Here is a 25965-nt window from a genome sequence, read left to right as displayed (position 1 = left end):
ATCCCATCCCACTTCCTCCCCAACATCACCACCACTCTTATTCCATCCCTAACTCACCTCTTCAACCTATCACTAACTTCTGGTAGCTTCCCTTCTGCTTTCAAACATGCCACAGTCACGCCTATCCTTTAAAAACCAACCCTTGACCCAACAGCCATGTCCAGCTATCGCCAATATCGCTGCTCCCATTCGCTTCTAAACTTCTGGAGCAGCACATCCACGCTGAACTTTCCTCCCACCTCTCATCTAACTTGCTCTTTGACAATCTACAATCTGGTTTCTGTCCTCATCATTCCACTGAGACAGCCCTGACCAAAATTACCAAAGACCTACTTACAGCCAAAGCTAACGGACAATACTCTATACTCCTCCTTCTAGACCTGTCCTCTGCTTTCAACACAGTTGACCACGGCCTCCTACTACAGATCCTCTCCTCCTTTGGCATCAAAGACCTCTCCCTATCCTGGATCTCCTCATACCTTTCCAACTGCACATTAAGTGTCTCCCACACTACCTCCTCATCCCACCCTCTATCTGTTGGAGTCCCCCAAGGCTCTGTTCTAGGACCCCTACTCTTCTCAATCTATACACTTGGCCTGGGGCAACTCATAAAGTCCCATGGATTCCAGTACCACCTTTATGCCGATGATACTCAGATCTACCTCTCTGGCCCAGATGTCACCTCTCTGCTGTCCAGAATCCCGGAGTGTCTATCAGCCATATCCTCCTTCTCCTCTCGCTTCCTCAAACTCAATGTGGACAAATCTGAACTGATCATCTTTCCCCATCTCACAGATCTTCCTTACCTGACCTATCTATAACAATTGACGACATCACGCTTTCCCCTGTACCAGAGGTTCTTTTGCCTCGGAGTAACCCTTGACTCTGCCCTGTACTTCAAACCGCACATCCAAGCTCTCTCCACCTCCTGTCGCCTGCAGCTCAAAAATATTTCCAGAATCCGTCCCTTCCTCAACCCTCATTCTACTAAAATGCTTGTACATGCCCTATCATCTCCCGCCTTGACTATTGCAACATCCTTTTCTGTGGTCTTCCTGCTAACACCCTCGCACCTCTCCAGGTCATCCTTAACTCTGCTGCCCGACTAATCCATCTCTCTCCTCGCTACTCCTCCTCTTCTCCCCTCTGCAAATCTGTTCACTTGCTCCTATTCCCTCAGCGTATCAAATTCAAATGACTAATACTGACCTACAAGGTCATCTATAGCCTGTCTCCTCCGTATATCTCTGAACTAATCTCCCGATATCTTCCCTCACGTAATCTCCGGTCCTCTCATGACCACCTTCTCTCCTCCACACTTATTCGCTCCTCACGCAACAGCCTCCAAGACTTCTCCCGAATATCCCCCATCCTCTGGAATTCTTTGCCCCAAAATGTCCGACTATCAACCACACTCGGATCCTTCAGACGGAACCTGAAAACCCATCTCTTCAGGAAAGCCTACAGCATGCAATGATCCCTACTGCCTCCTCACCACCACTGGAGCTACCGCCTCACCATCACTGGAGCTGCTGCAACCCTCCAACCTACTGTCTCCTTCCCCACCATCCAGTAGCATGTAAGCCCGAAAGGACAGGGTCCTCTCCCCTCTGTATCAGTCTGTGATTGTTAGTTTGTTTACTGTAAGTGATATCGGTAATTTGTACAGTCATATGTAAAGGTTTGGGCACCCCTATTAATGTTAACCTTTTTTCTTTATAACAATTTTGGTTTTTGCAACAGCTATTTCAGTTTCATATATCTAATAACTGATGGACTCAGTTATATTTCTGGATTCAAATGAGGTTTATTGTACTAACAGAAAATGTGCAATCTGCATTAAAACAAAATTTGACCGATGCAAAAGTATGGGCACCCTTATCATTTTCTTGATTTGAACACTTAACTATTTTTTACAGACTTTCTGAAGCACTAAATTGGTTTTGTAACCTCATTGAGCTTTGAACTTCATAGCCAAGTGTATCAAATCATGAGAAAAGGTATTTAAGGTGGCCACTTGCAAGTAGTTCTCCTATTTGATTCTCCTATGAAGAGTGGCATCATGGGCTCCTCGAAACAACTCTCAAATGATCTGAAAGCAAAGATTATTCAACATAGCTTTTCAGGGGAAGGATACAAAAAGTTGTCTCAGAGATTTAACCTGTCAGTTTCCACTGTGAGGAACATAGTAAGGAAATGGAAGAAAACAGGTGCAGTTCTTGTTAAGCCCAGAAGTGGCAGGCCAAGAAAAATATCAGAAAGGCAGAGAAGAAGAATGGTGAGAACAGTCAAGGACAATCCACAGACCACCTCCAAAGACCTGCAGCATCATCTTGCTGCAGATGGTGTCACTGTGCATCGGTCAACAATACAGCGCACTTTGCACAAGGAGAAGCTGTATGGGAGAATGATGCGAAATAAGCCGTTTCTGCAAGCACGCCACAAACCGAGTCGCCTGAGGTATGCAAAAGCACATTTGGACAAGCCAGTTACATTTTGGAAGTAGGTCCTGTGGACTGATGAAACAAAGATTGAGTTGTTTGGTCATACAAAAAGGCGCTATGCATGAAAGCTAAAAAACACAGCATTCCAAGAAAAACACTTGCTACCCACAGTAAAATTTGGTGGAGGTTCCATCATGCTTTGGGGCTGTGTGGCCAATGCCGGCACCGGGAATCTTGCTAAAGTTGAGGGTCGCATGGATTCAACTCAGTATCAGCAGATTCTTGACAATAATGTGCAAGAATCAGTGATGAAGTTGAAGTTACGCAGGGGATGGATATTTCAGCAAGACAATGATCCAAAACGCCGCTCCAAATCTTCTCAGGCATTCATGCAGAGGAACAATTACAATGTTCTGGAATGGCCATCCCAGTCCCCAGACCTGAATATCATTGAACATCTGTGGGATGATTTGAAGCGGGCTGTCCATGCTCGGCGACCATCAAACTTAACTGAACAGGAACTGTTTTGTAAACAGGAATGGTCACAAATACCTTCATCCAGGATCAAGGAACTCATTAATAGCTACAGGAAGTGACTAAAGGCTGTTATTTTTGCAAAAGGAGGATCTACGAAATATTAATGTCACTTTTATGTTGAGGTGCCCATACTTTTGCACCGGTCAAATTTTGTTTAAATGCAGATTGCACCTTTTCTGTTAGTACAATAAACCTTATTTGAATAGAGAAATATAACTGAGTCCAACAGTTATTAGATATATGAAACTGAAATAGCTGTTGCAAAATCTAAAATTGTTATAAAGAAAAAAGGTTAACATTAATAGGGGTGCCCAAACTTTAACATATGACTGTATGTAACCCCTTCTCATGTACAGCACCATGGAAGCAATGGTGGTATATAAATAATAATAAGCAGCTCAATAGAAGTGTTCATGCCACAAATAATTGTTCATTTACACTGTGAATGAGCATTATTAGAAGCACTCGTTTCATAATCATTTTGAGTAGAAAACTGGTTGCCGATCATCCGACGAACAAGCAAATCTCTCGTTCATCGGGTAAAATTATCTTTTCCGCAGCACAAAAAAGTCATCGTTGTTACGTGTTACAGAACCACTCAGCACCCAGAATATGTTGTGCAGTTATATGTATGTATAATAGGTTCCATGTGAGATGCATGTCCCTAATGTATCAGCCCACAGGCTGCGCCCCTGGGCAGAGGGGACATGATATTCTCCTTTTGTCCGCCCTCCCCCCACCTTTGTAATTCTCACAGTAAACATCGGCAGGCTCAGGCCACCTGCGGCTTTTGTAATGCATGTCTGGTGTGACGCTTGTCTATTGGCCGGCCCTCTGTATCTGTGTGATATATTCTGTGTCCTGTGAGTAAAGTGTTGTCAGACTGGAAATACGTGGAGAAGCAGTGATCTTTTATATGCGCTCATGTAACCAAGGAATTCCAGCCAGCGTCATTCATTCAGACTCCAGCCAATGCAGAGCGGACCTCCGAAAACACGGGGTGTTACTGAAAGAGGTACCACAGCTTGGTAGACCCCGTTACAATCGTTCTTTGCAACTCATAGGAATCGCGCTGCTGAGAACTATGACAGCCTGTGGGCAGTGAACGATCGAGTGCGCATCCTTTACCTTGGTCTGCCCGTGTAAACAGGCATTTAAACATGCTGCAGGTCGGTCCGTGTAAGGCCGGTTTCACATTTGCGGTTGAGTCTGCAGCGTTTTGATGCGTATACATCCGCATACGTCCTGCATACCTATCTTTAACATGGGGTATGCAGGGACGTGTTTGTATGCGTTTGGGTGCGTTTGCGTCATTTCGCGCTGTGCGGAGGGGAGCGGCGAACGCATCGTGTTGAATTTTTTGCAGCATCAAATATCTGCAGCCATCTGCATGCAGATGACTGCGGAAGACGTGCGTAAAAAACCGCATTACTGGCTATGGTAATGCAAGCGTATGCAAGAATTTACATAATACACGCCCATTGGGCGTGGCTTGTAAAAATTTAAAATTCTCCGGGAAAAAGCATATGCCTATCGTCCGCAACCGCAAAACCATGCATGCGTGCGTTTGCAGATGATACGCTGCGGATTCAACCGCAAATGTGAACCTAGCCTAAACAGATGCATAAGGAACAGCCAGCACTTTATTAATACATGAATAGGGTTCTGACGGATAAAGGCAGCAGTCTGGGGTCCGGACAAGTGCCCTTTATTCAGTAAGCAATAAGTACCCCAGAATGGAACAAAAATGTTATGGATCTTGGAATGTGACACTGGATAGTACTAAAAGGGTTAATGCCCCCTGTGCCCAGTATTGGGGAATCTCCAGCACCTACCTCCACCTGCAGAGCCGCACTCCACATATATGGCTGCTCTGTGCGCACAGGACCTGTGATGAGGTCACAGGAGGGGAGGAGTCAGGGGTCACATGATCAGGGGCCTCAGTGTATGCAGGACTCTGCTGTGCTGGTTGTCATAGTGCTGGATAAGGGGAAGTTTATGGGCTCGCTCACTCAAGTGTCATATGTTCTCTCGTGTGATAGAATCAGGCCGACCTATATATATATAAAATTGAATGTATGTGTGTATCACCAACCAATCAAGAAGCATCTTTCATTTCACCAGAGCTGTTTAAAAGAAGCTGAGCTGTGATTGGTTGCTATGAGCAACAGTTTTCCCACTCCACGACACCTCTGCAGACACTGACGGGTGGGAGAAATCTAGCATCCCCGGGAACATAAGCTCCCAGTCATTGTCTGCCCCCTAGAAAGGAGCAGAGAGCAACATGACAGAAATGAATCACCCCTCCCTGCCCATATCCCCCATCACATATCCTCCATCCCATAGTCCCATATACCCATCATACATATCCTCCATCCCATAGGCACATCTTCCCTCTTAACGGGATCTCTGGTATGGAAGTTAGGGCAAATTCCTCCAGGGCTTTGGTTTTGACCCCAGGTCTCTCTTAAAGGGATCCCCGGTATGGACGTTAAGGCACATCCCTCAGTGCTCTGATTCTGACCCCAGGCTTCTGTTAAAGGGATCATTGGTATGGAAGTCAGGGCAAATCCACTCAGCGCTCTGGTACTGACCCCAGGTCTCTCTTAAAGGGATCCCCGGTATGCAAGTTAGGACCGTTCCACTCAGCGCTCTGGTACTGACCCCAGGTCTCTCTTAAAGGGATCCCCGGTATGGAAGTTAGGACCGTTTCACCCAGCGCTCTGGTTCTGACCCCAGGCTGACGGGATGATGTGGGATATTAGGGGTAGTAGTCCGGTGGCTCTGGCTGACGGGATGATGTGGGATATTAGGGGTAGTAGTCCGGTGGCTCTGGCTGACGGGATGATGTGGAATATTAGGGGTATTAGTCCGGCGGCTGTGAGGGGATGATGTGGGATATTAGGGGTAGTAGTCCCGTGGCTCTGATGGGATGATGTGGAATATTAGGGGTAGTAGTCCGGTGGCTCTGACGGGATGATGTGGGATATTAGGGGTAGTAGTCCGGTGGCTCTGGCTGACGGGATGATGTGGGATATTAGGGGTAGTAGTCCGGTGGCTCTGACGGGATGATGTGGGATATTAGGGGTAGTAGTCCGGTGGCTCTGACTGACGGGATGATGTGGGATATTAGGGGTAGTACTCCGGTGGCTCTGGCTGATGGGATGATGTGGGATATTAGGGGTAGTAGTCCGGTGGCTCTGACGGGATGATGTGGGATATTAGGGGTAGTAGTCCGGTGGCTGACGGGATGATGTGGGATATTAGGGGTAGTAGTCCGGTGGCTCTGACGGGATGATGTGGGATATTATAGTGAATGTGGCTATGCGGAGTGGGCGGGGCTCTACACTCAGCTTTATATATGTAGATATAATCATTATAATGTGTTATAACTAACCGTAGTTAGTTACTAGGCCCGGGCAACGCCGGGCTCTTCAGCTAGTGCTAATATAACTCATATCAAACCCTGTCAGAGTTTGAGCCGAGTGTCATCTTATCGTGAGTTGATATTCTCGCATAAGAGAATCGGAGCACAGGTGTGGAGAACTTAGCTGTCTGTGCCTGAAGATGGCACTCGGATGACATCTGAGTGCAGTCCGATGTTTCACAAGCACTCAGCACGCATGCTGCGATTGTTTTCTCATGCCGAATTGGCGTGAGAAAATTTGCAGCTCTGCACTGTCCCACATCCTCAGATACTCGATTAACAACTCATGTCAGCTATTTATTGTATAGTCCACTACTTAAGGTTTTGCAAACCTACTCATCTCTACTATTCTTGTCTGCCACCAGTCTTGGAACAAGGCGGCTAAATGCTTATACAACACTTCTGCTATTGCACAACCCGGAAAAGGTGCCAGGTCACCTGCACAATTCTGCTGTTTATAGGTGATGTAACACTGGCAACAGAGAATCTAATGTCCTACTCAGCCCTGCTGTTCCTGTGCTGGCTGTACACTCAGCTGTACTCCATCTAGTACTCCAGTGCCACCGATCCATCTACAACCCTACATATCCAACTCTACTGGTCCTCATGGTTTCATGTGCCTTCCGGCAAGTCTAGCTCCAGTCTGTCCAACCAAGTCTTTGGTCCATGCTACTGACCCTCATTGAAGCTCACATTATCTTTAGCATATCCAACCATCACATGATTATTAAACATTAGTACAAAACTGTATTTAAAGGCATAAAAACTCATCAGTCCAAACTTAATACAGTATAACGTCTCACAAAAAAAACTACTTCCAAATCCCAGGAAGCATTTTAAAGTAATTACAACATAAAAGTAGATTTGAACAATGGGGGGCTGATTAGGGCTCTTTTGGCAGTGCGGGCCTGCACATATTTTCACAACTGAATTATGTAAAGGCCAATTGGATCGTATCATGTGCCTCACCTGTTGCACCAAACTGGCTGTTATTTAACCCCTTCATGACCCAGCCTATTTTGACCTTAATGACCAGGCCATTTTTTGCAATTCTGACCAATGTCCCTTTATGAGGTAATAACTCAGGAACGCTTCAACGCATCCTAGCGATTCCGAGATTGTTTTTTCGTGACATATTGGGCTTCATGATAGTGGTATATTTAGGTCAATAATTTTTGCGTTTATTTGTGAAAAAAATGGAAATTTGGCAAAAATTTTGAAAATTTTGCAATTTTCAAATTTTGAATTTTTATTCTGTTAAACCAGAGAGTTATGTGACACAAAATAGTTAATAAATAACATTTCCCACATGTCTACTTTACATCAGCACAATTTTGGAAACAACATTTTTTTTCGTTAGGAAGTTATAAGGGTTAAAAGTTGACCAGCAATTTCTCATTTTTACAACAAAATTTACAAAACCATTTTTTTTAGGGACCACCTCACATTTGAAGTCACTTTGAGGGGTCTATATGGCAGAAAATACCCAAAAGTGTCACCATTCTAAAAACTGCACCCCTCAAGCTACTCAAAACTATATTCAAGAAGATTATTAACCCTTCAGGTGCTTCACAGGAACTAAAGCAACATGGAATGAAAAAATGGACATTTTAATTTTTCCAACCAAAATTTTATTTTAGCATCAGTTTTTTCATTTTCACATGGGTAACAGGATAAAATGTATCCTAAAATTTGTTGGGCAATTTCTCCTGAGTACACTGATACCTCATATGTGGTCATAAACCACTGTTTGGGCGCACGGCAGGGCTCAGAAGGCAAGGAGCGCCATTTTACTTTTTGAATGTAAAATATGCTTGAATGTTTAGCGGTTGCCATGTCTTGTTTTAAGAGTACCTGTGTGCCTAAACATTGGAGCTCCCCCACAAGTGAGCCCATTTTGGAAACTAGACCCTCCAAAGAACTTATCTAGATGCATAGTATGCACTTTGAACCCCCAGGTGCTTCACAAATTGATCTGTAAAAAAAAAAAAGTACTTTTTTTTTCACAAAAATTTTATTTGGCCTCAGTTTTTTCATTTTCACATGGGCAACAGGATAAAATGGATCCTAAAATTTGTTGGGCAATTTCTCCTGAGTACATCAATATCTCATATGTGGTCATAAACCACTGTTTGGGCGCACCGCAAGGCCCGGAAGGGAAGGAGCGCCATGTGACTTTTTGATTGGAAAATTAGCTCCAATCGTTAGCGGACACCATGTCGCATTTGGAGAGCCCCTGTGTGCCTAAACATTGGAGCTCCCCCACAAGTGACCCCATTTTGGAAACTAGACCCCCGAAGGAACTTATCTAGATGTGTGGTGAGCACTTTGAACCCCCAAGTGCTTCACAGAAGTTTATAACGCAGAGCAGTGAAAATAAAAAAATAATTTTTTTTCCTCAAAAATGATTTTTTAGCCCGCTATTTTTTATTTTCCCAAGGGTAACAGGATAAATTGGACCCCAAAAGTTGTTGTCCAGTTTGTCCTGAGTACACTGGTACCCCATATGTGGGGGAAAACCACTGTTTGAGCGCACGGCATGACTCAGAAGGGAAGGAGCATCATTTGACTTTTTGAATGGAAAATTAGCTCCAATCGTTAGCGGACACCATGTTGTGTTTGCAGAGCCCCTGTGTGCGTAAACTTTGGAGCTCCCCCACAAATGACCCCATTTTGGAAACTAGACCCCCTAAGGAACTTATCTAGATGCATAGTGAGCACTTTGAACCCCCAGGTGCTACACAGAAGTTTATAACGCAGAGCCATTAAAATAAAAATATTTTTTTTCCCTCAAAAAATAAATTTTTAGCCTGCTATTTTTTATTTTCACAAAGGTAACAGGATAAATTGGACCCCAAAAGTTGTTGTCCAGCTTGTCCTGAGTACGCTGGTACCACATATGTGGGGGGGACCACTGTTTGGGCACACGTTGGGGCTCAGAAGGGAAGTAGTGACGTTTTGAAATGCCGACTTGATGGAATGGTCTGTGGGCGTCATGTTATGTTTGCAGAGCCCCTGATGTACCTAAACAGTGGAAACCCCCCACAAATGACCCCATTTTGGAAACTAGATCACCCAAGAAACTAATATAGATGTGTGGTGAGCACGTTGAACCCCCAAGTGCTTCACAGAAGTTTATAACGCAGAGCCGTGAAAATAAAAAAAATTTTTTTTTTCCTCAAAAAATTATTTTTAGTCCACTATTTTTTATTTTCACAAGGGTAACAGGATAAATTGGACCCCAAAAGTTGTTGTCCAGTGTGTCCTGAGTACGCTGGTACCCCATAAGTGGGGGGGGACCACTGTTTGGGCACACGTTGGGGCTCGGAAGGGAAGTAGTGACGCTTTGAAATGAAGACTTGATGGAATGGTCTGTGGGCGTCATGCTACATTTGCAGAGCCCCTGATGTACCTAAACAGTGGAAACCCCCCACAAGTGACCCCATTTTGGAAACTATATCACCTAAGGAACTAATCTAGATGTGAGGTCAGCACTTTGAACCCCCAAGTGCTTCACAGAAGTTTATAACGCAGAGCTGTGAAAATAAAAAAATATATTTTTTTCCTCAAAAAGTGATTTTTACCCCACTATTTTTTATTTTCACAAGGGTAACAGGATAAATTGGACCCCAAAAGTTGTTGTCCAGGTTGTCCTGAGTACGCTGGTACCCCATATATGGGGGGGACCACTGTTTGGGCACACGTTGGGGCTCGGAAGGGAAGTAGTGACGCTTTGAAATGCCGACTTGATGGAATGGTCTGTGGGCGTCATGTTACGTTTGCAGAGCCCCTGATGTACCTAAACAGTGGAAACCCCCCACAAGTGACCCCATTTTGGAAACTAGACCCCCCAAGGAACTTATCTAGATGTGTGGTGAGCACGTTGAACCCCCAAGTGCTTCACAGAAGTTTATAACGCAGAGCTGTGAAAATAAAAAAATATTTTTTTTTCCTCAAAAAGTGATTTTTAGCCCACTATTTTTTATTTTCACAAGGGTAACAGGATAAATTGGACCCCAAAAGTTGTTGTCCAGGTTGTCCTGAGTACGCTGGTACCCCATATATGGGGGGGGACCACTGTTTGGGCACACGTTGGGGCTCGGAAGGGAAGTAGTGACGCTTTGAAATGCCGACTTGATGGAATGGTCTGTGGGCGTCATGTTACGTTTGCAGAGCCCCTGATGTACCTAAACAGTGGAAACCCCCCACAAGTGACCCCATTTTGGAAACTAGACCCCCCAAGGAACTTATCTAGATGTGTGGTGAGCACGTTGAACCCCCAAGTGCTTCACAGAAGTTTATAACGCAGAACCGTGAAAATAAAAAATCTTTTTTTTCCACAAAAATAATTATTTTAGCCCCCATTTTTTTATTTTCCCAAGGGTAACAGGAGAAATTAGACCCCTAAAGTTGTTGTGCAATTTTTCCTGAGTACCCTGATACCCCATAAGTGGGGGTACACCACTGTTTGGGCACACGTCGGGGCTCGAAATGGAGGGAGCACCGTTTGACTTTTTGAACGCAAAATTGGCTGGAATAAACGGTGGCTCCATGTCGCGTTTGGAGAGCCCCTGATGTGCCTAAACAGTGGAAACCCCTCAATTCTATCTCCAACCCTAACACCAACACACCCCTAACCCTAATCCCAACCCTAATCATAACCCTAACCACAACCCTAATCCCAACACACCCCTAACGAAATCCCAACTCTAACCCTAACCACAAGCCTAACCGTAATCCCAACCCCAACCCTAATCCCAATTCCAACCCTAACCCTAAATTCAACCCTAACCCTAAATTCAACCCTAACCCTAAATTCAACCCTAACCCTAGATTCAACCCTAACCCTTAGTCCAACCCTAACCCCTAGTCCAACCCTAACCCCTAGTCCAACCCTAACCCCTAGTCCAACCCTAACCCCTAGTCCAACCCTAACCCCTAGTCCAACCCTAACCCCTAGTCCAACCCTAACCCCTAGTCCAACCCTAACCCTTAGTCCAACCCTAACCCTAACCCTAGCCCTAACCCTAGCCCTAACCCTAGCCCTAACCCTAGCCCTGGACCTAACCCTAATGGAAAAAAAAAAAAAAAAAATTTATTATTTGTCCCTACCTATGGGGGTGATAAAGGGGGCGGTGATTTACTTTTTATTTATTTTGATCACTATGAAAGTTTATCATAGTGATCAAAATAAATGAATGAATCTGCAGCGTTGCAGATTCGATTCGGCGCACTGCGCATGCGCCCGCCATCTTGCAAGATGGCGGCGCCCATGACGCTGGACGGCAGGACACCGGGACGGATAGCGGGAGATCGGAGGCACAAAGGAGGGTGAGGGGGTGATCGGAGGGTGAGAGGGGATGATCGGAGGGCTGGGGGGGGCGGAGAGAAGGCGGGGGGGGCAGATCATGACGGCGGCTGCCGATCGGTGCCGTCAGAAGGTGGCGGCAGCCGATCGGTGCCGTCAGTCGGTGTGGGGGGGGTCGGGTCTCGGTGTCCAGCCATGTCCGATGCTATTTCAGCATCGGCCATGGCTGGATTGTAATATTTCACCAATTTTCATTGGTGAAATATTACAATCGCTCTGATTGGCTGTTAAAAGTGAAACTGCCAATCAGAGCGATCGTAGGCACGTGGGGGCTAAGCCACGCCCCCAGGTGTTAACTCTGAAGAGTCCTTTGTGTGCGGGTCGGGTGACCTTTCAGTGACCCCGGTCACCCGACCCGCAGGGGGGCTATTTATAGCATGACGCCTACGTAGGCGTCATAGGTCGTTTGGGCACTGCTTTTCATGACGCCTACGTAGGCGTCATAGGTTGTGAAGGGGTTAAGCCACCAGTTGTGGGTGAATCAGCTGAATTCCCGACATCTCCTCGAAATAACACTTCATTCTGCAATACATCACTCCTTACAGCCCTTATCTATACAATCCCTTCCTGCAGTACGTCACTCCTCTCAACCCCTCTATATACAGCCCCATCCTGTAGTACATAACCACTCTCAGCCCCTCAATATACATATGCCTCCACAGGACACCACACCTCTTAGCTCCTCTATATACAGCTCCCTCATGCAGAACATCACTCCTCTTAGCTGCTCTATATACAGCCCCATCCTGCAGTAAATTGCTTTTCTAAGTCCCTCTGTAGCCCCATTCTGCTGTACATCAATCCTTTCAGCCCTCTGTATACAGCCCCATCCTTAAAAACATTGCATCTTTTAGCATTGCATAGATGTCCGCTCCTCCCTTTGACATTATCACTCAACAGAGCAGACTTGACCACGGTAGCACAAGGTAGAAGTAGAGGACAGAGCTGTAAGAATGAGGATGCAGCCATGCAATGCTGGAAGTGTGGCACCACAGGAAACGTTGTTGCATGACTGGATGGGCGGCACGGTGGCTCGGTGGTTAGCACTGCAGCCTTGCCGAGCTGGAGTCCTGGGTTCAAATCCCACCAAGGATAACATCTGCAAGGAGTTTGTATGTTCTCCTCATGTTTGCGTGGGTTTCTTCCAGGTTCTCTGGCTTCCTCCCACATTCCAAAGACATACTGATAGGGAATTTAGATTGTGAGCCCCAATGGGGACAGTGATGATAATGTGTGTAAACTGTAACATGCTGCGGAATACGTTGGCTCTATATAAAGATTATTATTATTGTTGCTCTGACAACCATGTACTCTGATTCTTGCCTGGCCATCATCATTCTGTCTATTCACTGAGGAGGCAACGTACTGAACCTAAGCTGTCTCCTCACTGAATATTAAAGAAGACTGGAACATGTTTTTTTCCAGTGTCTGGCTGAATTGGGGAGATACAACTGAATTCCAGCCTTACTTAAGTTTAAGTGCATATAATTTCATATCTAAACAGTATAATAATCAGCCCCCTAGTGCCCTGTCCCCCCCCTCCTCCACAATACCCCCATCCTCTCACATTCAACCCCCAGTGCCCTATCCCCTCTCACCACCCACAATACTCCCATCCTCTCGCATTCACCCTCCAGCACCCTGTCTCCTCTCCCCACATCCTCTCGCATTCACCCTCCAGCACCCTGTCTCCTCTCCCCCCATCCTCTCACATTCACCCCCCCAGTGCCGTAGCCCCCAGTGTCCTGGCCCCCACAATACCCCCATCCTCTCACATTAACTCCCCAGTGCCCTGTCCCCCTCTTCAGCCCCCATAATACCCCCATCCTCTCACATTCACCCCCAGTGCCCTGCTCCCTCTCCCCATAATTCTCTCATCCTCTAACATTAACCCACCAGTGCCCTTGCCCCCACAATACCCCCATCCTCTCACATTCACCCCCCCCAGTGCCGTTTCCTCTCCCCATAATACCCCAACCTCTCACATTCACCCCCAGTGCCGTCTCCTCTCACATTTACCCCTCAGTGCCCTGTCTCCTCTCCCCATAATACCCCCATCCTCTCACATTCACCCCCTAGTGCCCTAGCCCCCACAATACCCCCATCCTCTCACATTCACCCCCCCAGTGCCCTGTTTCCTCTCCCCATAATACCCCAACCTCTCACATTCACCCCCAGTGCCGTCTCCTCTCCCCATAATACCCCCATCCTCTCACATTTACCCCTCAGTGCCCTGTCTCCTCTCCCCATAATACCCCCATCCTCTCACATTTACCCCTCAGTGCCCTGTCTCCTCTCCCCATAATACCCCCATCCTCTCACATTTACCCCTCAGTGCCCTGTCTCCTCTCCCCATAATACCCCCATCCTCTCACATTCACCCCCTAGTGCCCTAGCCCCCACAATACCCCCATCCTCTCACATTCAACCCACGTGACTATGATATGCCCAAACGAAATGAATCTAATCAATTCCATCCCCACTTACTGATGAAGCTTGCAGGCACAGTGAGGCAGGACCAGGAAGTGTCCCGTTTCATGCGATGAGGGCACTAGGACCCAGCGTGCCTGAGCCAGAGTCTGCACATAGAGAAAGTACTGCAGCTGCTGTGGCCAGGAAGGAGCTTCTACCATGAGATAGCCACACACTGCAGGCACTGAGACTCTGGCTCTGCAATCTGCCGCTGTGCAGTCTGTCAGACAGGGGAGGCGGCATTGTGCTGCTCTCTCCCTGCACCTCAAACGGGGCCTCATGACATAAGCGGCTGTGTCTCCCGGAGGGCCGCTTCATGTGACGGGCCCGGGGCAATGGCCCCCTCTGCCCCCCCAGTAGCTACGCTACTGACATGATTGATATATTCAGTGGGGAAAATAAGTAGTGATACACTGCTGATTTTCCAAGTTTTCCCACCTACAAAGAATGGAGAGTTCTGTAATTTGTATCGCAGATACACTTCAACTGTGAGAGACATAATTTAAAATTAAAATTAGACAATCACATTGTATGATTTTTAAATAATTAATTTGCATTTTATTGCATGAAATAAGTATTTGATCACCTACCAACCAGCAAGAATTCTGGCTCTCACAGACTGGTTAGTTTTTATTTAAGACACCCTCCTACTCTGCACTCATTACCTGTATTAATTGCAACTTTTTGAGCTTGTTACCTGTATAAAAGACAACTGTCCATACACTGAATCAAATCACACTCCACCCTCTCCACTATGGCCAAGACCAAATAGCTATCTAAGGGTATGTGCACACAGAGTTTTTTTGTCGTGCAGATTTTGTAGTAAAATCCGCAGATAAATCTGCGGATTTGCCTGCGGTTTTGCCCTGCGGTTTCACACCTCATAATGGATGAGGTGTGAAACCGCAGCGTTTCTGCACAAAAGAATTGACATGCTGCGGATTTTAACTGCAGCAAAACCGCGCGGAAAAATCCGCAGCATGTGCACAGCGTTTTCCAGTTTACCATTGAAAACAATGGTACTGTACAACGCACCTAAATCTGTTGCGGACCCGCAGCTGCAGAAACGCTGCGGATCCGCAGCAGAATCCGCACTGTGTGCACATACCCTAAGGACCCCAGGGACAAAATTGTAGACCTGCACAAGGCTGGGAAGGGCTACAGGTCAATAGGCAAGCATCTTGGTGAGATGGCAACAACTGTTGCACAATTATTAGAAAATGGAAGAAACACAAGATGACTGTCAATCTTCCTCGGTCTGGGGCTCCATGTAAGATCTCTTTTAGTGGGGTAAGGATGATTCTGAGAAAGGTCAGGAGTCAGAACAACATGGGAGGACTTGACAAATGACCTTCAGAGATCTGGGGCTACAGTCTCAAACATTATCAATAGTAACACACTATGCTATCATGGATTAAAATCCTGCAGGGCATGCAAGGTACCCCTGCTCACACCAACACATGTCCAGGTCCATTTGAAGTTTGCCAATGACCATCTGGATGATCCAGAGGAGGCATGGGAGAAGGTCATGTGGTCAGATGAGACCAAAATAGGACATTTTGGTATCAAATCAACTAGCCGTGTTTGAACGAAGTAGAATAATGAGTACAACCCCCAAACACTGTCCAAAACGTGAAGCATGGTGGGGGAAACATCATACTTTGGAGGTGTTTTCCTGTAAAGGGGACAAGACAATTGCACCATATTGAAGGGATGATGGATGGGGACATGTATCGCAAGATTTTGGCCAACAACCTGCTTCCCTCAGTAACAGCATTGAAGATGGGTGCTTTCTTGCAAAGGGGACAGGAAGACCACACCGTATTGAAGGGAGGATGGATGAGATCATGTATTGTGTGATTTTGCAATGTTCTTACCTCAGTAAGGGCACTGAAGTTGGGTCATGGCTGGGTCTACCAGCATGACAATGACCCAAAAGCACACAGCCAGGGCAAGTAAGGATTGGCTTCGTAAGAAGCATTTCAAGTTCCTGGAGTGACCTAGCTTGTCTCCAGGTCTGGACCCAATACAAAATCTTTGGAGGAAGATAAAACTCAATGTTGCCCAGCGATAGCCCCGAAACCTGAAAGATCTGGAGAAGATCTGTATTCTATAAAGAAGAAGCACAAAATTGATAAGGGGCATGGAAGATCTTAGTTATTGTCATGATACCTAAGGTGTCACTGGCGCTGCCTAGGGGGCGCTATTATTATTATTATTATTATTATTATTATTAATTTATAAAGCACCATTGGTTCCATGGTGTTGTACATGAGAAGGGGTTACATACAAATTACCGATACCACTTACAGTAAACAAACTAACAATCACAGACTGCTATTGAGGGGAGAGAGGACCCTGCCCTTTCGGCTTACATGCTACAGGATGGTGGGGAAGGAGACAGCAGGTTGGGAGTTGCAGCAGCAACAGTGATGATGAGGCGGTAGCTCCAGTAGTGGTGAGGAGGCATCGGGGATCATTGCAGGCTGTAGGCTTTCCTGAAGAGGTGGGTTTTCAGGTTCCGTCTGAAGGATCCGAGTGTGGGTGATAGCCGGACGTGTTGGGGTAGGGAATTCCAGTGGATGGGGGCTATTCGGGAGAAGTCTTGGAGGCGGTTGGGTAAGGAGCGAATAAGTATGGAGGAGAGAAGGAGGTCTTGGGAGGACCGGAGATTACGTGAGGGAAGGTATCGGGAGATTAGTGTTCAGAGATGTATGGAGAAGACAGGTTGTAGATGGCCTTGTAGGTCAGTATTAGTAATTTGAATTGGATACGCTGAGGGAATGGGAGCCAGTGAAGAGATTTGCAGAGGGTAGAAGCGGAGGAGTAGCGAGGAGAGAGATGAATTAGTCGGGTGGCAGAGATGAGGATGGACTGGAGAGGTGCAAGGGTGTTAGCAGGGAGGCCACAGAAAAGGATGTTGCAATAGTCGAGGCGGGAGATGATGAGGGCATGCAAAAGTAGTTTAGTAGATTGAGGGTTGAGGAAGGGACGGATTCTGGAAATAGTTTTGAGCTGGAGGCGACAGGAGGTGGAGAGACCTTGGATGTGCGGCTTGAAGGACAGGGCAGAGTCAAGGGTTACTCCGAGGCAGCAGATCTCCGGTACGGGGGGGGGCACGTGAATAAAAGGTAGGGAATGCAGAAACAAGGCATGCCGAGCTCAAGGACCTTAAACTAATGCAGTGAAGGACCTGGCACTGAGCAGTCATGTGACCGTGGGGCGGAGCCACCGCACGTGAATGCAAGGAAAGACACTGAACATACAGGATCAAAGCCAGGAGGGAGCGGAATACCTAAGGATAAGACAAAGAGTAAACAGGGACAAGCCATGGGGTCTGATTACCAGGAGAGACAGTACAGTACAAAACAGAATGCAAAGGCAGAAGTCAGGGAACAGAACCGAGTCATACACAGCAAGACACACAAGCACAGAGGCACAATATTTATGGACGAGTAAACCTGGGTCAGCAACCACAAGCCGAGTATACGGAAGTATCACCGACACATCCAGGAACTGCCAACATTAAATAGCTGCCCCAGAACAAAAGGGAGGCGGACTAAAATTAACCCTGACCTGACCAGGATGGAGGCGGCACCATCCTGTCCAGAGTCATGACAGTTATGATGACAGTTTACAATAATGAAATTTATTTAGTCTTGAGAAGAGTTGTCTAAGTGGGGACGTGACTAACTTTTACAAATACAGTATATAAATGGTCCATATAAAATATGCTAAAAAGCTGTTCAATGTAAATCCACCACAATAAACAAGGCAGCATTCTTTTGGTCTGCAGGAAAAAAAATCTCCAAAGGAGACAGTCCTTATACACCATGAGAACTATAAATCTTTGGAACAGTCTACCTTAGGAGCTCGTCAAAGTGGCATCAGTCGATGGGTTGCTAAAAAATTTACATGATTTTTCAGAAAACAAATAAGAAAAACTAATGGTTTTTTTACCCATACTAATTAATTTTCCCATTACTATTTCTATAAAAAATTGTTACCAGTTCCCTGTCAAATCGACTAAGTCTTCTAACATCCTAAGAAAAAAAAGGTAATTTAAAAGTAAGGGTGATATAAAGTAGACATATGGGAAATGTTATTTATTGACTGTTTTGTGTAGGATAACTAAGCTTTAAGGTTATAAACATTCAAAATGTAAAAATTGCTCATTTTTCATAAAATTTCCAGTATTTTCTTAAATAAATACAAAACACATCAATGTACATTTACCACCAACAAAGTGCAATATGTCACAAAAAACACAATTTCAGAATCACTTCAATATGTTAAATATTCCAGAGTTAAATAAGTTCTTCAGCCTTTAGACTACAAGTCTGCAGTCACTCTGTGACTCTTGTGAATCCTGACCTTGAGGGCACTTGATGTGCAGTGCATATACGTGGTCATATGTCAACTAGATAGAAGCAGCCTTACTCAGTGAAAGCGTACTGAGCGAGACCGGATGCAGTCTAGTCAGAATGTGGACAGAAGCATGTAAATTGCATACTTGTGACCACATGATTGCCCACTCCCGGCATCTGCAAATTGTCACGGCGTGCGGTGCATACAATGTGAGGATTCACAAGTCTGCAGTCACATAGAGTGACTGGATACTTGTAGCTTAAGCCTGGATAACCCCGTTTACACCACATAAAGTGACAAGACAACTTTGAAAAATAGGGCTTGGTCACTCAGGGAATAAAATTAAAATAATTACTTCTCTGTGTGATTTCTGTGATGTTTAAGAAGATGTGATTTCTGTCTGAAACATTTTCCACATTGTGAACACAAAAATGGCTTTTCGCGTTTGTGAGTTCTCTGATGAGTAATAAGATGTGATTTTTGTGTAAAACATTTCCCACATTCAGAACATAAAAATGGCTTTTCCCCAGTATGAGTTCTCTGATGTGTTACAAGATGGGATAGCTCTGTGAAACTTTTCCCACATTCCGAACATGAAAAAGGCTTCTCCCCTGTGTGAATTCTCTGATGTTTAACAAGATCATAATTACTTCTGAAACACTTCTTACATTCAGCACATGAAAACGGCTTCTCCCCTGTGTGAATTCTTAGATGTCTAATAAGTTTTGATTTAATACTACAACATTTTCCACATTCTGAACATGAAAATCGCTTCTCCTGTGTGTGAGCTTCTTGATATTCCACTTCTCTTTTGTTTTTGTTTTGCTTAGCGGTCCTTAATGAACTAGAAGATCGATCCTTAACAACAGATCCTGATAGATTTTTGTTGTGAAGAGCTTGAGGTATATCTTGAACAATGGCATGATCTTCATATGTATCTAGTGTGATACCATGATCTTGTTTTTTAAAATCTGAAAATATAATATGTCCCTCTGAACTCTTAGTACAGTCATCTACCAAGAATGAAAAAAGAGATTGTTCTTTTAATAACAATGCCTTGAAATTATAGTAATATTTATAATATATTAGACATTTTATAACATTTTTATACAGTTTGCAATCAAATTTGATTATCGACTGAGACAGTAGATCTAAAAGCATGGACTAATAGATTATAATTGTGCTCTTTCAATTTTACACTTCTATGATGAGGCCAGCTTTTTCACAGTTTCCTATTTTAGGTTACCTGTCAAAAATCTTTTCTCATTAGAAGTTTAAGGGATAATCATAAAAAGTATTAGGGGCAACATTAGACCTTCAGCAGGAAGAAAGAGATTATGATTAACCTCTTCTCGACTGTAACTAAGAGATATGTCTTTGCTGCTGAAGACCTGGCAGATGCCAACTGCGTTATGATTCATAGTCGGACACAACCATTACACAGTACATAGCAGGGACACACATGTAAGATTATCTTAGCACAGGAACATTTTTTTTCCACACATCCAACTGTGGAACTTATTAATATTACAATATCTATTTATTAAAATGTACTTTGTTTGTGGGAAAACCCATTTAATGATGTCAATAATCTTAGGCTAAGTGCACACGTACCGGAATTCTCGCGGAAATTACCGCGAGAATTCCGGAATTCCAGTCCGCGGGAAAATCGCATTTTAAATTCCCGCGATTTTCCCGCGGAAAAACTAGCATTTTGCAAGCGTAATTAGCTTGCAAAATGCTAGCGTTTTCCAAGCGATCTGTAGCATCGCTTGGAGAACTGATTGACAGGTTGGTCACACTCGTCAAACATAGTGTTTGACAAGTGTGACCAACTTTTTACTACTGAGGCTGCCTATGCGGCATCAGTAGTAAAATATAGAATGTAAAAAAAAAAACAAAAAACGGTGTTATTCTCACCCTCCGACGTCCCGTGCATCCGTTCCCAGTAATCCTTTGCGAAAATGCCCGCGATGACGTCAGTTCTCGCGGGATCGCGACGTCTCGCGGTAATTCGCGATGACGTCGCGCAAATGACCGCGAGACTTCGCGATCCCGCGAGAACGGACGTCATCGCGAGCATTTTCGCAAAGGACTACTGGGAACGAGAGCGTGAAGAGAAGCGGGAAGGCTGCGCGGGACGTCGGAGGGTGAGAATAACAATATTTTTTATTTTAAATTCTATTTTTTACAGGGACATGGTACCCAAAGCCCGGAGGACAGTCTCCTCTCCTCCGGACCGTGGGTACCATCCGCAATTGTTCTGCTTACTTTCCGCATGGTGTGCACAGCCACATGCGGGAAATAAGCGGAACAATGCATTCCTATGGGTGCGGGATCGCCGCGATTCCGCAAATTAATGAGCATGCTGCGGTTTTTACCGCGAAGCGATTCCGCCGCGGTAAAAACCGCAGCATTAGCACAGCATTGCGGAATCCCATAGGAATGCATGGGATGCTTATTTTTCGCGGCAAAATCGCGCGGTTAAAACCGCCGCGGAAACGCGAAAAAAACGCCACGTGTGAACTCAGCCTTATAAATGCTTATAGATATAAGGCTAGATTTGGGGGTGAGAACTTTCCACCTCTTATTTTAGTAGACAATCACGTCTTATCTCCTCTGTTAAAAGAATTAAGACAATGAGAAACGGCAGCAGCACCCAGAGCATCAAATTCTAGAGGAGAGAGAGGTTCCACCTTGATTTGATCATTAATAAGCTTAGATGATCAGTCAGGAGAAAATAAATAATAGCTACAGACATGAGCTGTCAGGCATGTGGATTCGTCTGATGTCACTCTGCAGTCTGATATGTATTGTGATTCATAGAGGCTGTAGGAGACAAATGGTCCAAATTATTTCATAAAGTCTTAATGCAAATGTCATTTACCACAAATGATGTATATTTAAAGAAGACCTGTCACCAGGATAAAAGTGATCAGTTTTTGCTCTTGTTTTATTCCTGCTGCTCTCCTGAATATGCCTTTTTTTTAAATCTACCATAAGGTTCAAGGCCTTTCTTATTTAGTGCTGAGTTTTATAGTCTTTGTCAAGGGGGCATGGCTCACACAGTAATAATGGAGAGTCCTGGTAACATGCCCCCAAAGAATCTGGTGTGACACGCCCTCTTAGTAAATACCATAAAGTCACCTATTTCTGGACTCGTATGACAGATTTAAAAAGGAAAAAATGCAATACACGGTGGAGCAGTAAGAAGAAAATAAGAACAAAAGCTGTCCAAGTGTAGGAGAGAGATCCCCGTAATAAGGGCCCGCTGTATCAACGGTCTGGAACTAAGGGGGCTGTCACCTAGGTTCCCAGAGGGTATGTTCCCGGGGGAAGGAATTACAGGTCGGGACGGAGACTCTTCTAGAAAGTGTGGGGGTGAGGCGACTATAAAAGGAGCACAGGAGACCAGTAGGTGGCACTCGACAAGGAGAGAGACGATTGGCAGGAAGGAGGAGTCTAGGTGGTGCTGGAGAGCAGGAGGGGTCAGCGTCTTCCATAGAGAAAGGACGGGAGCTCGCCTAACCCGGGGAGAGGATGGTACCGAGTAACGCAAGGAAGAGATACAGCGAGACCCGTGACCGCCACCGCCCCTCTCCATATCGCTGCGGCCTGTACGCCGGGACCCGCGGCTGCCATCACCCCGCTCTATACCACGGCTGCGGCCTGTACGCTGAGACCCGTGGCCGCCACTGCCCACTCCATACCCCGGCTGCGGCCTGCACGCTGAGACCCGCGGCAGCCACTGCCCCGCTCCATACCGTGGCTGCGGCCTGCATGCTGAGACCCGCGGCCGCCACTGCCCCACTTCAGACTGTGTACGTCTAGACCCGCGGCTGCCACTACCTCGCCTCCTACAGGGGCAGCCCCGACGATGGGGAACCCTTCTGGGGCATGCTGCGCCCCTTCTGCACCTGGGCGTAGGAACGTCCGAAGCCTGCGACAACTCGTCGGTTGCGCCCAGCGGCTGAGACGCCGAACAGACACCTCCCGGACAACAACTCTACAGGACGTCAGAGATGGATAAGTGACACTTTGTTGATCATTAATTATAGTCTAAGGACCCGTAATTGGCCATATCACGGCCATATACTGTAGTTGCCGGCACTTGCCGAGTTGCCTAATTTCGTGTTATTGTTGTAATAGTGTCTAGCTTCCCTGCGTGGAAAACTATTGTCAGCTTTACCCGTTATCCATATAATCCATATACAGAATAAAGTTTGAGTTTGAGCTTGCTCCGTCTCCGGCTCATCACTGCATCCTGCGTACCTGCGAGTACCACACAATTTTGACCTGATGACGAGTTATTTTAAAGTAAAACAAAAATGGAGTCCATAGCCTTTTAATCAGAAGCAATTTCAACATTCTGGTAACATTAGGATCACTGGAAACTGCTAATTGTTCCACTGTGTAGGAGAGTAGCAACACACATGGACTTATTGATAAACTATAAATCAACATGGAAACAATATCTCCCCATCTGTCGCTTCCACAGCTCCTCTTTGGATTAGCTGGTTTGCCATTATGTCACTGATGCAACATATTGTACATGCTATGTCGTACCAGGCTGACTAATCAAATGAGAAATCGTGGATGCTTGAAGCTCGCAGGGCTCTCATCTAATCGCCATAGAATTCCGATCTGGCCATTGGATCCGGCTCCAGCAAATTTATTCACTTAATTCTAGTGCTAGCTAATAAAACCCTCTATAAAAACTTGAACTCCCAGGAAGTCACAAAACCTGGAATAGTTACTGAACGCATGCAGACGATGAGCCTCACCAGTTGGTGAATTTACATCTCCTTACGTCTCCTTTATTCTGCCTTCTGTGGCAAAGTTTCGATCCAACATGAGCGTGTGCTTGATAAAGATCATGTTGGATCGGAACGTCACCACAGAAGGCAGAATAAAGGAGATGTAAATTCACCAACTGGTGAGGCGCTGTCTTTATTCATTATGAGATGTTTGGATGTTTTCCAGGTATGACTCCTTGGATTTGACGTGCGCCTCCACCGTGGGTAAAGTTAACCCTCTGTTGCCATGAGGTGCTGTGAACCATTTTCTTTTTGATTAAATCATCAAGACACAGTCAAAGATGGTGTTGTGAAATACACTGAAGTCAGACAGGTGGACATCTAAACAGGTTAGGTGCAAGCCAAGGAAAACACTCTGGAGAAGTTGAAACCCCAAGAAAGGCAGAAAAAAAGAGAAGTCAAAGAGTACAGGGTGGGCCATTTGTATGGATATACCTAAATAAAATGGGATTGGTTGGTGAGATCAACTTCCTGTTTGTGGCACATTAGTATATGGGAGGGGGGAAACTTTTCAAGATGGGTGGTGACCATGGCGGCCATTTTGAAGTTGGCCATTTTGGATCCAACTTTATTTTTTTCAATGGGAAGAGGGTCATGTGACACATCAAACTTATTGAGAATTTCACAAGAAAAACAATGGTGTGCTTGGTTTTAAAGTAACTTTATTCTTTCATGAGTTATTTACAAGTTTATTACCACTTATAAAATGTGTTCAAAGTGCTGCTCATTGTATTGGATTGTCAATGCAACCCTCTTCTCCCACTCTTGACACACTGATAGCAACACCGTAGAAGAAATGCTTGCACAGGCTTCCAGTATACGTTGTTTTAGATGCTGCACGTCTCGTATCTTCACAGCATAGACAATTACCTTCAGATGACCCCAAAGATAAAAGTCTAAGGGGGTCAGATCGGGACACCTTGGTGGCCATTCAACTGGCCCATGACGACCAATCCACTTTCCAGGAAACTGTTCATGTAGGAAACTGTTCATGTAGGAATGCTCAGACCTAACTCTCATAATTGATGGTATGGTGTGGTATATGGGGTACAAAGATAGTGGGGCCATTCTTCATCAATGGAGACCTCAGTGTCACTGGATATCTGAAATTGCTACATGATAATGTGTTGCCCTCTTTATGCACTGAATATGGTACATTCCCTCAGTTTTTCCAGCAAGATGGTGCACCACCACATTATAGGAGTCAGGTTCGAGCATTCCTACAAGGAATCTGACCCCCTTAGACTAGCATTTCTTCTGCGGTGTTGCTATCAGTGTCTCAAGAGTGGGAGAAAAGGGTTGCATTGACAATCCAACACAATGGGCAGCACTTTGAACACATTTAATAAGTGGTCATAAACTTGTAAATAACTTATGAAAGAATAAAGTTACATTAAAACCAGGCACACCATTGTTTTTCTTGTGAAACGCATCCCCATGCAATCCTATGGGATTCCGCAGTTGCTGTGCCAATGCTGCGGATTTTTCCACTGCAGAATCACATAGCGGTAAAATCCGCAGCATGACCATTATTTCTGTGGAATCGTGGCGATTCCGCCGCCACAGGATTGCATTGAAACGCTCACTTTACTCATGTGGCTATGCCCACCATGTGTAAAGTGAGCGCTTCATGTGCGGATGGTACCCAGGGTCTGGAGGAGAGGAGGCTCTCCTCCATGCCCTGGGTACCATAATCCTGTAAAAAATAGAATTAAAATAAAACATAGGGATATACTCACCTTCTGGTGGCCCCCGGTCTCCTCAGCGGTGCGTGTGGCGCTGCCAGCAACTTCTGTTCCCAGGGATGCATTGCAAGAATCATCCACTACATCATCTGGGGTGGTTCGCACAATGCATCCCTGGGAACGAAAGTTGACGGCAGCACCGCATAGGCAGCATCAATAGTAAAAAGTTGGTCACACTTGTCAAGCACTATGCTTGACAAGTGTGATCAACCTGTCAATCACTTCAAATCGCTTGGAAAAGCGCAAGCATTCTGCAAGCTAAAAGCTCTTGCAAAACGCTTGTATTTTGCGGGAAAACGCATGCGAATTCCGCATGCGTTTTACCCGCGGCAGGGAGTTGCGGAAATGCTGAGGACATTTCCACAGCATTTCTGCAATGTGGGCACTTAGCCTAAAAACTTTGTGTAACATAAAACATACAAGACAGAAACACACTAGTAAGTGAATGAGTAGAATTTAGTGATCATTACTCACGTGTTGGGTTATCTGTAGGAATATTTCTTTTATATCGCTTATCACCGCCTACATATGTCTCTGTAGTATTAATATGGTTCATAGCTCTACTCTGAAAGAAATATTGTAAAAGTCACAGAAAGCAAAATTAGCATGATGACAAAAAAATAACAAGACAGCAGTACTTATCACACAGCTGCTGGTCTCTATAAAATATAGCCTGTTGGCTCCTAATTCATAACCAGAAAATAGTGATAAGATCCAGATAACATCTAATGTCCATGATCAGCTTTATTCTGTCATCTCCATCTTTCTCATCAGACAACAGTGAAAC

At 45.3% G+C, this 25965-nt stretch overlaps 1 protein-coding gene across 1 annotated transcript in view; it reads right to left on the bottom strand.

The window, feature by feature from the left end:
* LOC141070694 (uncharacterized) overlaps positions 1-25965 on the bottom strand; it is a 177651-nt gene that overhangs the window by 94037 nt on the left and 57649 nt on the right. The window contains exons 11-14 of the mRNA XM_073559571.1: positions 25653-25743; positions 18971-19629; positions 18256-18291; positions 4817-4879 (exon numbers count right to left, since the gene is read on the bottom strand). Of these exons, the coding sequence (XP_073415672.1) occupies positions 4817-4879; positions 18256-18291; positions 18971-19629; positions 25653-25743 (849 nt within the window). The remainder of the gene's footprint in view (positions 1-4816; positions 4880-18255; positions 18292-18970; positions 19630-25652; positions 25744-25965) is intronic.

The sequence above is a fragment of the Dendrobates tinctorius genome, unplaced genomic scaffold (genome assembly GCF_039654945.1).
Source record: "Dendrobates tinctorius isolate UK_male_01 unplaced genomic scaffold, ASM3965494v1 ptg000014l, whole genome shotgun sequence".
NCBI classification, from domain to species: Eukaryota; Metazoa; Chordata; class Amphibia; order Anura; family Dendrobatidae; genus Dendrobates; species Dendrobates tinctorius.
Note: the sequence above shows the minus strand (reverse complement) of the source record. Positions and strands in the feature narration are given on the sequence as shown.